At 38.6% G+C, this 19,102-nt stretch overlaps 1 protein-coding gene across 3 annotated transcripts in view; it reads left to right on the plus strand.

The window, feature by feature from the left end:
• The window catches only part of EPM2A (EPM2A glucan phosphatase, laforin), a 155,746-nt gene that overhangs the window by 127,112 nt on the left and 9,532 nt on the right, over positions 1 to 19,102 (plus strand). For 2 of the 3 annotated variants that reach the window (XM_059177332.1, XM_059177331.1), the window contains exon 3: positions 17,732 to 17,973. The exons of the other annotated variant lie outside the window; for it this stretch is intronic. In XM_059177332.1, the coding sequence (XP_059033315.1) occupies positions 17,732 to 17,973 (242 nt within the window). The remainder of the gene's footprint in view (positions 1 to 17,731; positions 17,974 to 19,102) is intronic. 3 annotated transcript variants of the gene reach the window in all.

Raw genomic sequence — 19,102 nt, forward strand, 5'->3', positions numbered from 1 at the left:
TAGCTTTGGTGGAAAATTAGGCGTATTTTCTAAACACTAAATTATGTTTCTTCTAATTCACATTTGGCGAGAAAAGCTGGGTAGTCTTTGTAGCAATGGAATATAAGAGATAAGGTTTGCAGCTGCCATTTCAAACAGTGCATTTTTTGGTCTGTTCTTTAATAGCTTCCTGTGTTGTTATTCGTATTGAATGAATCTCCTTCTTTATCTTTCCTGGTAGGATAAATTTCATCAGGGCTGCTATCTATTCAGGATGTAGGCAGATGCCTTGTATCACCTTGCTTCTCCATCTCCTATTGTCCCTCACCCCCACCCAAGAGGGGAACTTGTGGAGAGCAAGAGATTATTAATATGGGTAGAAATAATAGAGCGTTTCCCAACGATAAACAATTATTGAGCACTGTGCCTAAGAAATCCTGGTCATCAGAATTTTAGATAGCATCTCTCTGCACTTAAAGGAAGTTCTAGAATTGAAAATCTTTGGTTGAGCATGATAGAAAATCTGAGACTAAAAAAAGCTGGTGTGTGACTATGAGTACAAGCATTTATTAGATATGGGGAAGTTTCTTAAAGTTTTCATGACTTGGTTTATTCATCTATAAAATTAGGATAATATCCTATAAGAATCAAAGAGCCTAAAAAATGCCCCCCCCCCCGGATTGTACGTGATTAATAGTAGTCACTATAAACAAAAGCTAACATTTTAGGGAGGGTGTGCAGACTTTTGGAGAGATAGTGGGAGAGAGTGCCCGTCGTATGTTAGTACCTTCAACCAGGGTGAGGGTAATTTAGGTGCTGAGAGAGAGGTGAAAGATGGAGATAAAGATCTGCCTATCCCATCTTTAAATTTTTTTTAAAGATTTATTCATTTATTTATTTCACAGGCAGAGATCACAAGTATGCAGAGAGGCAGGCAGAGAGAGAGAGAGGGGGAAGCAGGATCCCTGCTGGGCAGAAAGCCTGATGCGAGGCTCCATCCCAGGACCCTGGGATCATGACCTGAGCCGAAGGCAGAGGCTTTAATCCACTGAGCCACCCACGTGCCTCTACCCCATTTTTTAAAAGTGAAAATAATTTCACCTTTTAAAAATCAAATATTTACCCCACTGAAATGGAACTGGCTAGAAAAACCTGAATTGGAAAAAGGAAATTAGAAGTGATTACTCCCAAATGGGTTGATGGACTTAAAATGCTCATTCAGAAAGTCAGATTTGTCTTGGCGATTAAGTTACTCTGGGCAGAGCTATAGGCTCCCCAATACATTACATATGTAAGGCAAGATTCTCAAGCTTTTCTGTAGAGGGTTGGGCAATGTGTATTTTAGGCTTGCTGGGTCATATGGTTTCTGTTGCATGTAGTCAGCTCTTTTGTTGTAATGTGAAAGTAGATATAGACAATATGTCATCAAATGAGCATGGCAGTGTTCCACTAAAACTGTATTTACAAAAACAGATGGTGAGCTGGGTTTGGTCCATGGGCCATAGTTTTCTGCATCTCCAAGACACAGAGATGAATCACACGGTACCAGAGTATAAGGGACACAACAATCATGTAGTACAGCTTTCCCAAAAATGTGCTCTATAGAGCATCAATATCAACTGGTCAAATACGTTTTTGAAATGCTGCATGATTTTTCCTTTTCTTAGAGGGTCACCGATGCATCAATACACTAAAGCCCTGATTTTTTTCAGGGGTATAACATTAGAAATAAGAATGATAACTAATGCTTAAACAGTGCTTACTCTGTGCCTGGAATGGTTCTAAGTGCTCTGACATATTATTTCATCTACTTTCCCTGTGAGTATTGTTAATGCCATTTTATAGTTGATGAAACTTGGGGCATTGGCAGGTTATCTGTCCAAGGTGTAACAGAATGAGTGGAGCTGGGGTTCAGAGATAGGCAGCCTGTCTCCAGAGTCTGTGCCCTTGGCTGCCTTCACCTCCATGTAACATCTGGTCATTGATGTGCAGTCAGTACTGTGTGAGCTGGGAAGGTGCTTCTTTACTCCAGTTCTCTCAGTTTACCCATTAGGAAGATGAGGTCTGGAGAGACACCAGTGACTTTGCAAGGGTCACAAGCATAATTAATAACTGAGATAAGTCTACAAATCAATTAAATCACTGCTTGTCACTTGAAGAAATGCTTAAATTAATCCTTTATAAAGACAGAAGATCCTTTTAAAAATAAGTAACCACCTCTAATTTCCTTTTTCCGATTCAGGTTTTTCTAGCCAGTTCCATTTCAGTGGGGGTAAATATTTGATTTTTAAAAGTTGGAATTATTTTCACTTTAAAAAAATGGGATAGGCAGATCTTTATTTCTATCTCTTACTTGTCTCTCAGGCTCCAAATCAGCATTTCCAAGACTCAGAGCACATCAGAATCAGTTGGGGAAAAAATGATGCTGAGCCCTACCCCACCACCTTAGAAATTTATTTATTTTTTAAAGATTTATTTATTTATTTGAGAGAGAGAAAGAGCATTGGGGAGCATGGAGGGGAGGGACAGAGGGAGAGAATCTTCCAGCAGACTCCCTGCTGAGTGCAGAACCCAACATGGGACTTGATCTCTGAGATCATGACCTGAGGCGAAGGCAACCGCTTAACTGATTGAGCCACCTGGGTGCCCCCAAAATTCTGTTTAATAGAGGATCCGGCTTAAGTATTTCTTCTCTTTTTTTTTCTTTTTATTTATTTATTTTTTATTGTATTTAAGATGTCTCCACGAGCTTCTAGTATGTGTCTAGTGTTGTGAACCACTGCTCTAGAATCACATTTGTTATGGTCTCCTAAATTTGTCTGCTGACCTTAACAGCTAACATTTAAAATACTACACGGAATGAAACAAAACTTATGTGGGCTATGGGTTATAATTAGTAAAAATGTTACCACATTCCAGACATGAATGGAACTTTATTATTGCAGATAAATTGTGCTGGTGGCTATAATATTCAATCAGTTTTATGTGAGTGGGACCTTTAGATTGACAAGTGTAACTGCAGAAGCAGACTAACTCAAAACTCAAGGATTCGGGTAGGTTGCTACAAGTCTGTATGACTCAAATAGAGGCTCTTCTCTACCTTTTTATCTGTTTAATGCCTGGGACTTATGGTGGAAGAAACAAGTATTTTGGAGGATTAGGTTCTGCCACCATTCTTCAACTACTTAAAAATGTAATCATTTATGATAGAAAACTTTAGAAAAGAAATGATGTATAGTAGAGGAGTTTAGCATAGAAACAGACCACCTATGAGACCAAATGGGATTGAAATTATCAGGCCTTGAGATGGTCTAACTACTCCTATGAAACACTAAATTTGTCTTTAAGTTTTCTGGCAGTGCTGACAATATACTGGATATACTGTTAACTTCTGGGAATATGGTGCTCAATAAGATCATTCTTGTTCTCAAGGAGCTCATAGTATAGAGGAGGAAATGCTCAGTACAATCAGCATTTCAGAGTGAGAGAGTCCAGAGCTGGAAATAAAGGTGTATGGTCATTTATTTATGTTATGGGGACACAAAGAAGGAAGACCTAAGTGAGACTATGGGCAATCAGAGAAGACTGAATGGCCTTAATCAGATAGATGAACACTAAAAATGCATTTCAAAAGGAAGAACATCAGGTTAAACAGCAGGGAAAGAATACGGGGCATTCAGGAGAATTACAAATATCTCTCATAAATTGGAGGGTGGGGTTCACAAGGGGATGTGGAATCAGGGATGTATGTAGGGGTCAGATTCCAAAGATCAGACCAAAGACTTACAGACTTTACTGAGGGTTGCTGGAGGCAGGGGGATAGTGTGGCTGGGTGATGGACATTGGGGAGTATGTGCTGTGGTGAGTGCTGTGAATTGTGTCAGACTGATGATTCACAGACCTGTACCCCTGAAACAAATAATACATTATATGTTAATTTAAAAAAAGACTTACAGACTTTATATTGAAGGTGATGGGTAGGCACCTGACTGTTTTAGGTAGAGGAGTCACATGGTCAGATTTCTGTTTTAGAAAGATTACTCTAGTTACAGTGTGGCAGACAGACAGACTGGTAACTTAGAAGGCTGTTGGTGTAATTCACTTCTTTAAGTGTTGAAGATCTGAAGGGAAGCAATGATAATGTAGACCAGGAGATAATGTAGACTAGATAATGTAGACAGCTATTTAGGAGATTGACTTATATGGGTTAATGACTGTAAGAAGGGGAAGAGAGAAAAATTAAGTTTCCTGCCTTAGATGGGCAACTGTGGGATAATTTACAGAAATCAAAAACACCAGAGGAAAATTAAGTTTTTGGGTAGGGAGCAAAGAGTGGAAGATGGTGAAGATGAGTTCAGTTGCTACTTAGAGCACATTCAGTGGAGAATTCCAGTAGAACATTGAGGTCTGAGCTGGAGGCAATAGCTTTGGAATTTACCAGGTTGTAGATGACAGTTATAGATGGCGGTGTGTGTTTGGGAGATGACTTACAGTCTGGAACTCTGAGAAACACTCACAAGGTTTATAGAGGACGCAGGGTTTATGAAGGAGACAGAAGCATAGTAAAAATAAACTGGGTGTATGTGTGGTAATGAAAGTGATCAAGAGGATACATACTACCACCTAGGGATGTAATCTGGAACAGAGATAGAACTGAGGAATACCTTAAACTGTGTGAGTATCAGTTGTGCTAGATGGGACTTGATGGGTGTTGGATCTCTGACACTAACTGAATTCTCTTAGTGGGAGCCTATGGGTGGTTCATACTGTTTAAGGGACATGTGCTTTAGATATCAAACATGTTTCAAAAGTTTGAGATCCTAACATTTCTCCATACACTGAAACCCAGCTGTGAATGCAGAGTAAATATCTTCAAAGTCTTGAAAAAAATCGAAGCACTTGCAAGGTGGAGATGACAATGTCCTGGGTTATGAAACATGGAAGAGGCAATTTTAGCTTAAAAAATTAAGGCCAATTTCTACCAATTAAGCACTTCAATGAGTGCTCAGTGGAATGGATGATCTTAAATAAAGCTGTATTGTGAAGGTCTTGCCAGAACAAATTAGCTGCCAATAAAAGCACCATGTAACTGAGTGCACTCTCTCCATGACTAGGGTTGCTTAAGATTACCAATCTAAATATAACAGTTTGGATTGGGGTATGATTGGGACTTAGCCTGTTTGTGAATTGTATTAGACTGCATGTCTGACTGTTTAGCACCTTTCCTAGTTAGGGATAACATAAGGAGATGAAACATCCCTATTTCCTGGCCTCTTTTCCCATAGCGGTGGACCTTCAGGATCTCTGGGTAACTTAAAACAGAGGCCTTTCCAATTTGCATATCCTTGGGAGGGTTTACTGGCTCTCATGGCTTCTCTCTATACATTGTGAAGTATACTGCATATGCCTGACTTCAGGCTGAAAGAAAGAAGCAAAACGTGTCAGGGATTTTGCATGTCTCAATATTAGAATATTTGTGGTTTAACATCTCTCCTGTTCTCACCATCCTAACTACTAACATCTCACAGGGGAGGAGGAGGTGTTTTTTGTTTGTCCTTCTGGAACCTTACCTAATTTCTAACACCCCAAAAGTGCTAATGGCATCTGAGTTTTCACCCATTTAATTCCTTTTGGGCCCCATAAATCTCAAGTCTTATGTGAATTTTCCCTGATTTTCAGCATCTACATGTAAAAAATCTCCAACTACATTTTAAAAAGATAACACAAAAGGAAATTTTAGGTCTCTATCATGAAGCTGATAAGCACTCCAACAAAGGAGAAAAGAAGAATGTTTTAGAGTCAAGGAAGGTTGTTATGTAAGATCGTCATTTGGCTTGTTGCAGGACCTTCACTGGAAAATCAAGAAAGAGGGCTAAAGAGATTTAGAAACATTCTCTAATTAGAATAATAAAAAATAAAAACATTCTCTCTACATGGTTAATATTAGGCCTCTAATATTAGCATCAATAGCAGAGATACAGTGCTTGTCTCTCTGTTTGCTCTTGCTGGAGGACTTTCTTTTACTTGTCAGTGTACCTGAGTACTGAAGTACTGAGTACTGAGTTGTAATGAATTGTTGTGATGCGTAATAAAATAATGACAGTATTTAGATTGAATATCATTAGTAGAGTACTCTTTTTTTTTTTAAGATTTTATTTATTTGACAGAGATCACAAATAGGCAGAAAGGCAGGCAAAGAGAGAGAGGTGGAAGCAGGCTCCCTGCTGAGCAGAGAGCCCGATGTGGGGCTTGATCTCAGGACCCTGAGATCATGACCTGAGCCAAAGGCAGAGCTTAACCCACTGAACCACCCAGGCACCCCTAGTAGAGTACTCTTTGCTACTGGGGCCAGCAGCCTTGGTCGTACAAGGAAGCTTGTGAAAATGCAGGATCTTAGGCTCCATCCCAGACTTACCGATTCACCATCTGCCTCTTAAGATGATTCTCAGATGCTGCTTCTCCACGTTAATATTTGAGGAGCTCTGGTCTAGATGAACAGTAACCATTCAAGAAAACTATATGGTCAAGAAAATTATAGCGTGAACACCTATTGTGTTCAAAGTACCGAATAGAATTTTTTTTTCATGCTAGAAATTCCTTGTATTTTAATTAAGCAGATGATTGGTTGGCATTGAAGAATTAGTATAAAAAAGAAAAATGAGTTTTTTTTCATTTGCTGTCATGTGTTTTAAATTCCTTTTTTTTTTTTAAATTCTAAAGCTAAAATGAAGACTCACAGGTATAAAAAAATAAATTTTAATAATATCTCTTTAGTGAATTGATTAAATAAGTCAGTTTCCTGTGTACCACTTTGTCTACAGTGCATATTTCCTTGATATGAGATAAATCTAGTTGATGATCAACTTATTCTGCATGCAAAGTTCTTATATCAATAAAAACCCTATGTTATTAATATTTTAATAATGGATGTAATGATTTGAGTGGAAAACTGAAAGGAAGTTTGAATAGTTTGATATCATCAAGCCTTTAAGCATGTGAAGCCATGAGCATGATGGCTGGTATATAAAATGTTGGTTAATCTGAAACTTGTAAAAACACATAGTAAACAAATTCAGGGAACAATAGGTTTCACTGAAGGCAGACCTGGTTAAGAAACTGTAGATTATAATATCACATTAGTAAACTTGGGAGTCATTTTTGAATTTTCACTTTCTCTCCACTCTTTTATCTATTTAATGTGCATATCCTGCTGGTTCTACCACTAAAGTGCATTTTGAGCTAATTCATTTTTCTTTATCTGCACCAGTACCTGTATTCCAAGCCGTCACTATCCCAAAGGTCTTCCCTTTTCCTCCATAGTTTCCTGTTCTAGATTCTACCCAATTTATTTTCAATTAACAGCTAGAGTCACCCTTTAAAAATGCTAAAACAAGTCCGTGTAACTCCTCTCCTTAAAAATCTGTCACTGTTTTTTCATTGCATTTGTAGTGTTAAACAAATTCCCGTGCATGTCAGTAAGGCCTGGTATGGTCTTCTCAACCTAACTCACGCCCTATTCCTTTCTCGCCCACCTCACTCCATGTCTTTAGGCTTCTCTCAGTTCCCAAAGTCTACCTCACTCTTTCTCACCATAGGAATGTTGAATGTCTCACTCCTTTTCCCACATCAGGTCTTGGTTTTAATATCACCTTTTCAGGGAGGCCCTTCCTCACTGTCTTAACTGAAGTCTAGCTTTCCTGTGATTCTCTATTTTAACTCCCTGTTCATGTCCACAGTAGCACATTACAAATAAATTTCATACATTTTACATATTTACTTGCTCACTGCCTGCCTTCCTCAAAGAATGTAGGCTTACAGGAGGGAATACCTTGACTCTCTCGCTCACCATTGATTGTTGAGTGCCTGCAAAAAGCAGGCATCATTACCTATTTGTTAAATAGATGGAATGACTTTCAAACAAATACAGAAAAAAAACCCCTACATTTAATTTTTAATTACTTCCTTGATCTTCAGTGGTTCCTAGTTCATTATGCAAGTGATTAATTTTAAAGGAATCTTTTCAAGTTCATTATGTAAGAAAGTATTAAATGTGACATTTTACTCTTTCAAGGAGTGCTCAGCTTTGGAAACAAAATTAACATGCCAAGAGGCTATTTTAATAGAACATTTTGTTGAAATTTGTATCACAGTAATCAACTGAGGCTGCTTAGCCTGGTTATTTGCCTCAGTCTCTGTGTTACCTTGACTGACTTTAAGAAAGTGAAGTGTGCCAGTTGCCTTATTTATTGCTATAATCTGTCAGTGTGGCATATAAGCCAAATTTCAGGACAACAAAGGCTCAAAACCAAGAAAGCCAAACTCTCCTAGACACAGAATTTTTTTTTTTTTCAGATTTTATTTATTAGCATGAGCACAAGCAGGGAGAGAGGTAGAGAGAGAGAGAGAGAAAGGGAGAAGTAGATTCTCTACTGAGCAGAGAACCTAATGTGGGGCTTGATCCCAGGATCCTGGGATCATGACTTGAGCTGAAGGCAGACGCTTAATGGAGTGAGTCACCCAGGCATCCCTTGGACTCAAAATCTTAAGAAGTTGTGAGTCCGAAGAGTGTGCTCTTACACATTTCAGTTGATTATCCTTTGAGATCCATTCTCTGAAAGCCAAGCAAAGAGATTCAAGACTGTATTGTATTTATCAAAACTAGGTATCTAGTTCTAAAATTCAGAACTTTGGAACTGAGTTATTAGATTAAGAAGGAAGCCCAAATAGCACAACCAGGGGCCTGCTGATCTTGTCTGCCATGTTGGAGACACTCAAGTGCTAGACTGAAGGACAGGAGTCAAGGAATGGGAGTGGCTAGTCCTATTGTGTAAGAGGACAACTGGGATGGCACAATCAAAAGTTAGCTGTAGAACTTCAGAGATCAGGATGAAAGGTGAAAAATATCTATGAAAATGTTTTACCTGATGTATGGATATTTGAAGAATCTGGATGATTGCATGTATATATTTTAAGTCTGGATGTTTAGACTTTGTATTAGTTTTCTGAGGCCGCTCTCACAAAGTGCCACGAATTGGGGCAGTTTTTATTTTTTAAAAATTAAAAAAAAATATTTTACTTATTTGACACAGAGAGAGGAGATCACAAGTAGGCAGAAGGGCAGGCAGAGAGAAAGGGGGAAGCAGGCTCCCTGCTGAGCAGAGAGCCCAATGCAGGCTCGATCCCAGGACCTTGAGATCATCACCTGAGCAGAAGAGCTTAACCCATCCAGCCACCCAGGCGCCCCTGGGGAGGTTTTTAACCAACAGAAATGTATTTGTTTCAGTTCCAGAGGCTAAAAGTTCGGGATCAATGTGTCTACAGGGTGGATTCATTCTGAAGGCTTTGAGAAAAGGATCTATTCCGAGGCTTTTTCCTTGCCTTGTAGACGGCTGTCTTCTTTTATCTTCACATCGTCTTCTCTGTATGTGTCCATGTCCAAATTTTCCCTTATAAGAATAACAGGCATACTGGGTCAGAGCGTACCCTAATGGTTTCATTTTTACTTGATCACCTCTGTAGAGACCCTGTCTCCAGGTGAGGAGGTATCAAGGTGCTGGGGGTTAGGACTTCAATTTGGAAATTTTGGGGAAACTCAATTCAATCCATTTCAGACCTTAATAATTATTATATGGCATTTTTAATATAGAAAATAAAAACATATGTGGCTATAAACTACATAGCACATCCAAAAAAAAAATCTAAGAAACTAAGTGTACCTGTGGAAATTAGCATGTGCTCTTTGTATACTATAGTGTATAGCTTATAAGCAAACTATAATAAAACTGTTTTTTAAATAAGGAAATTAGAATGACTCTCTAAATTGAGATTTGTCTTTGTTTAGTCATTCAGCATTACCTGGAGTCTTACCTGGAAGTTTGGTAATAATAACAACATTTAACACTAGAGGACAGATTTTTAGCAGGACTTATATGTGCTAATGAAGCTTGGAGCTTACTGGAGGTTGATTTTAACGTTTCTCTTGCTTTCCCACTAATGAGATCTAAATGATAGGACTAATAGACTTTTTTTCTTTTCCCATTATTTAAAAGCCAGATCACATTTAATTTCACATTGAATTGCCTATAAAATATTAAATAAGGTAAATGCAACAAAATTATCCAACTTAGCAAATGTGCTAATCATTTTTTTTTTTTTTTTTGCTCCTGAATCATTAGCTGGATTTTATAAGGAACCTCAGCAAAATCCATTTTCTCCCTCTTTGAAATGGTGCTGTGTTTTTATGGCTGGGAAGAAGGCACTGTGTTCAACAGCTGTCGTCTCCTGGGGTGATAAGAAATAAACAAATCCTATGTTCATACATTGATCCCATCATCCCTTGTTTCCCGACATTTTTTTTTTCCTTATGGACAGAATACAATGCTAATTTTCACCTTCAGGAAAAGGTTATTCTGCCATTTTTCAAGGCCATTAGTGATGGAACTGAGATGTGGAGTCCATACTACTGGCTTATTTGCTGATATCTTCTGTTTCCCCCATGCTCCTCCCTTCTGTCAATACCCGATGGTATTTTTTGCAAAGTGCTTGGATGCTCATGATGTACGCATTATTGCCAGGAAGGCCTCCTTTGACTGACAGCAGAGATGGAACAAGTGGGCTCTGATTCATATGCTTCACTTGCTGTTGTAACAGGAGCCCTGGCCTGACAGGTGAAGTGAACAGTGTAGTATAGTGATGAAATTACCTGGGACCACAAATCCAGATTCACCCAAATGAAATTGATTTTGATTTGCCGTCCAACAAAGTAAGGTTCCAGAATGTCAGCCATCCATCCACCCTCTGTAACCCCAACCCCTGGACTTAAGCTAAGCTGTGATCTTATTAGGATGGATTTTATTTAAACACCTTTTTGTTGAATCATGATAGCAATAGTCAATACTCAAATGAATAAAACTTTTATCTGCAAAAGTACGTTCTTTTCTTTTTTTCTTTGCCAAAGTACATTCTTAATGAATATTGCTATATTAAATATTTGTCAAGACTCAGAAGTAGATGTAGTTTTGACTCTTTAGAAGATGCTACTCATTAAACACGTAGACACACAGCCTCATAGCTGCTCTCTTCTAACAGTTTCCCATTCCCCATGCTCTGTGTGGGAATCATTTTTAGTTTTGAAAGTATTTTTGGAGAATGGGAAGGGCTAAACTCTTCTGTGGATGGGTAGGGCTGAGCAATCCATGCCCTTTCATTGCCATATTTTTTTTGCTGCTATTAAAAGGTATTGAGGTCTCTATACTAACTTTCTACATGTTTATTGGGATTGGCCGGGCTAGTGGTTTTGGAATCTGGCTGCATAGGGAATATATATATATATATATATATATATATATATTCCCTATGCAGCCAGATCTATATATAGGTATATAGATTATATATATAGATATATAGATATGTATTTTCTATCTATAGATAGAAAATACATATCTATATATCTATATATATATAAACCTGGTTAATTTCCTGGAAAAAAAAATCCACAGAATCATAGATCTTACTGCACAGCCACTTAATAACTACCTCTGGACTAGATGTTGGCAATATATGCTTTTATAAAAACTGATGTGGCTTGAATGCAGTCAGGTTTGGGAACATTTGTGTGTCCATACCCATTAGGTGCAGTGGTTTCCTCTGACCTTTCCAGATAATCTATAGTTGAGCTGCCGGAAATCTGATGTAACTCATGATCAAGACTGAGCTATTCATAAAGTAATTCTCTGCAAGTTTTATAGTGTAATTTAGAATATAACTTTGAACTATATATTTTTTATTTCATTATTTTATCTTTGAAGTTTTGTATGTCTTGCCTCGAAACTACCTTTACAGAGGATTTTTATTCCCCAAATCCCATATTTCAACAAGCTTCTTTTCACCTTAAGAAAACAAAATCTGGATTTTAAAATGGCTTAAAGTGTCATTGATGCTGAAAGAAGATTAAAAGTAAGATGAGATGAGTAAAAATTGATTTTTAATAGTGTCAAATCATTCTCTTCTGAATGGATAAGTAACAGTGTAATTACTGTTTAGAAAGTACACCATGCATCTTATTACCTCCAGCATATCATGTAACTGGAAATATATCACCTGTTATTAGAGACAGCAAGCTGAGATAGGATCCATAGGAAGGGCACTTAGGCTGTCTGAGGAAGCAGGATCCATTGATTTGTGTGTTTCCAACAAACTCCGTCCTCTGGCTCCATCTCTAATATAACAGTTCAGTACCATTTACTTTCTAACTTTATTTCTCCATTCTTCAACACAGCACTTGTTTTCAGAATTTATCTTTAGTGATCTATCTCCTAGGTTCAGCACTTACTGCTTAAAAAAAAATCAGGAATTTAAGAATTTATACTCATTTCTTCAATATGGACTCTGACTTGTGGCACTTCTAGAGGAAGAATTGTTACCAAAAAGTTAGAAATTCCTGATTGAAAAGCTAGGGTTGACATGTGTATGGGAATGTATGTAAGTGCCTCTTTCAAGGGCTTATTTCCATTAGAAACTTGATGTGGGAAAGGTACCAACTTTGGGCCCGTTTACCTTTGAGCTGGTCTGAATTTCCTGAGGTCCCCAGTTAGTTGAAGACCAGGTCTGAATGAGATGGCAGAATAACACCTTCCCTTTTGTTGTTTTCGTTCCCAGTAACAGAGTATGATTCTATATACTGACGCTCGTTTGGCATTCTGATTTCTTATTTTGTCTGATTTGCTTTGTAGATCTCTGTGAGCTATTATTTTGTCTTTATTCAAATCTTGGGGCCAGACACTATTGGCATTTATTCTCTAGGTAGGTACTAAGGGCTATGGACTCAGAGAGCACCGTATTCAGGAGAACTCTGGGTAACATTTGGAATTTAGCATACCTGTCATGAATTTCATTCATTTTAATATTTTACCAGTCCACTTCAAAATTTTACCAGTAAAAATGCATGGTTGTTCAAAAGGTTATATTTCTTGGTTAAACCTCTGGGGTTTCTAACCCCAGCTTTGGATGCTTTAGTGTGCTCTGTTAGAACCCACAGCATAGTCTGACAACCCACCACTGCTGTCCACTGGACATCCAGCAGGGAACTGGAGGAGAAATCTTTAAGCGACAATTGAAGGGGGTGTGGAGTGTTTAGATAGAGCTGGTCCCTGCTCTCACTCAGCAGCCAGAGGGAGGGGCTGATGACCCAGGGTGTGCGTCCTTTCCATTCCTGTGAAGACTGAACACTCAGCTAACAATGTCCTAGTCAAGCGCATCCCTTGAGCACTCTCAACGTGTTCCTGCTAATGACTTTTCTGTCAGCCCACTGGCCTAATGGAGTGTTGGAGAATGCTTTAGGGTCAAGAATAAACTGAAAGGCCTTTGAATCCCATCGTCATCTTCACAATACCATTACGTCTTTTCTGTGTTTCTGAATATTCTCTTTATTTTAAAATTTGTTTCTTTATTTTTTCCATAATCATCTTCAGTAGCCCATAAGAAATGCCTAATAAGCTATTAGACTTAAAGCCCAAGCAGCAATAAAAAATCGGTTTATCTTCTGGAGGGTAAGTAGGATTCAAGTTGTAGGTGAAGCTGGATCTTTTTTTTTTTTCTTTTTCAATTTTATAAAGTTTTTTAAAAAAATTTTTTGTTTCTTTTCAGTGTAACAGTATTCATTGTTTTTGCACCACACCCAGTGCTCCATGCAATCCGTGCCCTCTCTAATACCCATCACCTGGTACCCTAACCTCCCAGTCCCCCGCCCCTTCAAAACCCTCAGATTGCTTTTCACAGTCCATAGTCTCTCATGGTTCACCTACCCTTCCAATTTCCCTCAACTCCCTTCTCCCATATACACTATGGAGTATTGTGCCTCCATCATAAAGGACGAATACCCAACTTTTGTAGCAACATGGACGGAACTGGAGGAGATTATGCTGAGTGAAATAAGTCAAGCAGAGAGAGTCAATTATCATATGGTTTCACTTATTTGTGGAGCATAACAAATAGCATGGAGGACATGGGGAGATGGAGAGGAGAAGCTGGATCTTGAGAGGTATTTTCATTGTGGATGGGGAATACCCACGTTTGAGGATTAGTCCCTTGGCCTCTTACGTTAGCATGAACAATGACAGCAACAGCCAAAAGAAAAAAAAAAAAAGAACCAAAACACAAAGCAAGCTAGATTTCATTTCATTTAAGAAAATAGGACGAGGGGCGCCTGGGTGGCTCAGTGGGTTAAAGCCTCTGCCTTCAGCTCTGGTCATGATCCCAGGGTCCTGGGATGGAGCGCTGCATTGGGCTCTCTGCTCAGTAGGGAGCCTGCTTCCTCCTCTCTCTCTGCCTGCCTCTCTGCCTGCTTGTAATTTTTGTCTGTCAAATAAATAAATAAAATCTTAAAAAAAATAGGATGAGTATTCTAAACTCTGTGGTGTTCTAATGAAGGATACACAGAACAATGGAACACTATCTGGATAGTCAATATAATACAAAATTACTAAAGTAAGTAAATTATAACAAATAGACATAAACTCCTCTTACATTCATTGTACATCCACTAGAATCAGTCGTATTCAAAATACCTTATTTAATTGTATTCTCTTTCTGTGAATTAATTACTTTTAGACCCATTTTAGCGAGAAGCTCACCACAGGCTTAGAGATGATAACTAACTTGGCCTAATAATAGACGGTTATTACCAAGTGCTTTAAAATTATCGTGTTATGATTGGCATTTTTTCTTGCTTGTGTTTAGTGCCCTTTCCATTACACACCACTTAAAATGTTGTAGTGGTGTTCAACTATGTTATATTAGACTTTTGCTTCACCCTCTAGGTCTTGTCTCTTTCTATACATACATAAAATATCTTAAAATATGACATGGGATACCATATTTTCATATGAATGACATCACCTATGAGCCACAAACTGTGTCAGATATGTTGGTCTCATTCCTGCCTCGTATTCCCTTTCTTCCTACAGGCAATAAGGAGTTCTATTCCACTTTTATTGTCCTAAACAAGGCTTCTTAATCACAGCATTATTGACATTTTGGCCTCAATAATTCTTTGTTGTGGGAGCTGTCCTGTGCATTGTAGGATGGTTAGCAACATCCCTGGCCTCCCGTCTACCAGGGGACATCAGCACCACCCAGCGTCACCATCTAAAATGCCTCCATAATCATTGCCAGATATCCCTTGGGAAACCAAATTATCCCCAGCTCAGAAGGACTCCTTTAAGCTCAATATGAAAATAACTGAATAAAAGTGTAGGCCTTCTGCTCAACTTCTTTTCTGGCATTAGGGACTTGAAGGAATTAATTATGTAGGCATTGTATTAAAACTGGTCAGATTCCCCTGTGGGAGCAAACAGTGGCTTAATACAATGAGTCATCAGCTCTCCAGGGCAGCTGGCCTCCAGAGGTAGCTCACCATTCTAAGCTACTTCAGTCTTCTAGCAGCTCAGCATCCACATGTGTTTCCATTATCGTCGTGGCAGGGAGAGACAGAGCATAGAGCATTGTGCGCGTAGGTCTTAAATCTGTCCCTCTGGAAGGGACACACGTCTATTGATATAAGTCAGTCAGAGAGCTCTTTCAGGCAGAGAAGTAGTTTAGTCCTTCATGCTGGGAATACTGGTGAGGATCAAGTGATGTTTACCACCATCATCATTTCTGAATGCTTTATATTGAGCCTAGTAAAGTTCTAGATGACATGACTGAAATAAAGTTGAAACAGAGTATTACTTCTGGAGGAACCCATTAGTTCTGGAGAGGATATACACATGTGAAATAATGAGCAAGACAATATATACCACACCTAACAAGTTGTAATAATGTGCATTACATTTATATGTTATTTGGAAAATATTTACATTTTTGTGATGTTTGTGTGGTATGTCTCTTGCGTTCCGGAACCCAATTTCAACATGTGTAGAGTGAGGGTATTTCCCCATGCATCCAACTAATTTTCTGGACACTAACAGTTTGGATTAATTCTTACACTATCCACCTGGAGATAACATTAGCTTCTGCAAGGTAAGAATTTAGTCCTATAGGTCTATAGTCCTATAGGATGCTCCTCCACTCTTCACTTCAGATGCCATGTGCAAACAAAGTTGTTACTGTGCTTCTGATAGACTGGCTATAAATCAGAGGTACTATGACCCTTTTCTATTTTGGGTTTGATTAATTTGCTAGAGCAGTTCATAGAGCTCAGAAAACATTTTACTTGATTACTGGCTTATTTTAAGAAGGTATAATTTAAGAACAGCCAGATGGCATAGATGCACTGGGCAAGGAACGGTAGGGAATTGCATAGAGCTTTTATACCTTCTCAGGGAGCCCCACTCTTCCTGTATCGCCAACCTGGAAGCTCTTGGAATCCTGACCTTTTGGGTTTTATGGAAGCTTCATTACCTGGGGATGATTGATTAAGTCATTGGCCATTGGTGATTGGATCAACCTCCAGCTCTCTTTCCTCCTAGAAGCCAAGAGGTGGGACTGAAAGTTCTGTCCTCTAGTCACAAAGTTGGTTCCCCTGGCAACCAGTCCATCAGATAGGTACCATCCGAATTACTCATGAATGTATAACAAAAGACACCTTTAAGCCTCTTATCACTCAGGAAACTGTGCTGGAAAGTGAGATGAAGACCAAATACATATTTCTTATTATAAATCATAATATCACAGTATGTCTGTCTATTGTTTTTTTTCTTAATGTCCAGTAAAATTTTATAAATCTTTCTGGTTAAATGTATTCCTAGATGTTCTATAATTTTGTTTTTATATTTGAGAGTCTCCTCCATTTCTCCATTTGTACCTGGCTATTGTGAACACAGAGAAAAGCTGTTTGATTTTTGTATATTTTCCCTCATCCATGTATCTTAATACTTTTAATACTTTGCGTAGCTTTTGTAATTGAATCTTTTAGACAGTGGTTCTCAGGTTCTCAGGATGCACTGAACTAGCAGCATCAGTATTGCCCAAGAACTTGTTAGAATTCTAAATTCCTGGATTCTCTACCCAGATCTACTGACTCAGAAATTTTGATGGTGGGGTCCAGCCTTTGGGATATTAGATATAGAAACATACTTGAAAAAATATCGACAACATTTTCTTTCTTTTTTTATTTTTCAGACAGTTCTATTTCTTCTTAACTTGGAGCATTAGATGAAATATATAGGACAGTGTTGGGCACTAAGGTATATAAGCTTAACTTTGATTTTGTTTAAAAGGAGATGGTTAGCTTCTGGTGTTGAAAAGTTCTCCTACTTTTGAAATTTGAAATGTAGAGTTTGAAATTTTTATGTAGAGTTTCAAACAGGAATAATGGCCTATTTTTGAAAATGTTTTCCAGAATTTACTGATCTAATCACTGGAGTTTTGCCTTTAACTTGTTAGTGTTTGAAATATGTTGATGAGTTTCCTAATGTTGAACCACATATAGACTCAAGGAATAAATACATCTTAGTGGGCTTATTTTAATATGTTTTAAGATTTAGCTTGCTAATGCTTATTTCCTAGCATTTTGGTTAATAGGATTATTTATTTCCCTAAAAATGACAGCCCCAGTATTTTTTCTTTCAATAATATTGTTATTATATCAATAATATTGTTACACCATCTAATATTATTACTGCAGCTCTTCCTGTGCCAGATTTAAAGGTTAACTGCATTTTATTACTAAATTTTATTATATTTTCTACAGCTTCTCATATTTCAAGCCATGACAGTAACAATAATAATAGTTGCTTCTATATATTCTCATTAGAATTCTACCAAATATCTGGCTGGGTAGCTGCCCTCGTCAAGTGGAACATATAACCATCAAACTGAAGCATGAATTGGGGATTACAGCTGTGATGAATTTCCAGACTGAATGGGATATTATACAGAATTCCTCAGGCTGTAACCGCTACCCAGAACCCATGACACCAGACACCATGATTAAGCTCTATAGGGAAGAAGGCTTGGTCTACATCTGGATGCCAACGCCAGATATGAGCACTGAAGGTAAGCATCGGAAGAATCTTTCTGGCTTTTTGCTGAATGTGTTTCAGAGACGCCCTTGCTGTCTGTCCATCTGTCTACCTATCTACTTACCTACATACCTTTCTGTGTATAATTGAATGACTTAATCATGAATGGTGGAAATGGAATCAATATAAGGTTTTAATTTAACATATTTAATGTATTTTGGCACCTTGGCTAAGATTCTGTTTAACATGGCTCCTTTGACTTATTTATTGAACATGTATTTATGTTCTTATGACTTATTTATTGAACATGTATTTATGTATTTATGTGTATCTAAGGTATGTGTGGCATTATGCTGGTAGCTAGAAATAGAGTGCTGAGGCAAAGCAGGTATAGCTCTTGTCCCCATGGAGCTTCTAGTCATAGGGAGAAGACATGCATCGTCAAATGACCATAAATAGAGATTTACAACTATGATGACATTTTTGACAGGAAGATACTGCTATGAGCATGCACAGGCAAGTCAGATGTAGGAAGAGAGTCAGGGAAGGTTTGCTTGGGTATGTTTGAGCGAAGTCTGAAGGCTAGTGGGGGTGAGGTAGGAGAGAGGATCTCTCCTCCCAGAGAGGAAGATCCCAGAGGATCCCCAGAGGGCCGCCAGCTTGGGACATCTCTGGGGCAGGAGAATGTAGAGTGTCACGGGAGGTAAAAGTTGGCACTGTGGACAAGGGATGGGAAATGGGCCCAGAGTGGACCTGGGGACCCCCGTTAGGGGATCACTATAGTGGTTGAAGTGGGAGATCATGAGAGATGACCCAGATCGGGGCTGGGTGGCGATAGCAAGGCTGTAGTTCCAGCACAAGCACTGGTGGAGTGAGCATGTCTTTGTGAAGATGGGTTATGACATGGGTGCTGCTGGGGAAACAGGAGATGAGTAAGGCGGTGTTTTGATCTCAGAGCAAAAGGTGGTAGGAGAAGTTCAAAAGTAATTACAATACAGAGAAGAATGTGATGTGAGGAAGGAGTCAGGTGCTCCTGGTGGCTTATGAGGTGTCGGGGGACAGCACAGGGAGGCTGTATCTGTGTCATGGCATTTGAAGTGGCCTGGTTTTGACAGGTCAGTGGGGAGGGAGGAAGAGTATGCCAGGTGGAGGAAACAGCATCG

Source organism: Mustela lutreola, chromosome 6 (genome assembly GCF_030435805.1).
Source record: "Mustela lutreola isolate mMusLut2 chromosome 6, mMusLut2.pri, whole genome shotgun sequence".
Lineage (NCBI taxonomy): Eukaryota > Metazoa > Chordata > Mammalia > Carnivora > Mustelidae > Mustela > Mustela lutreola.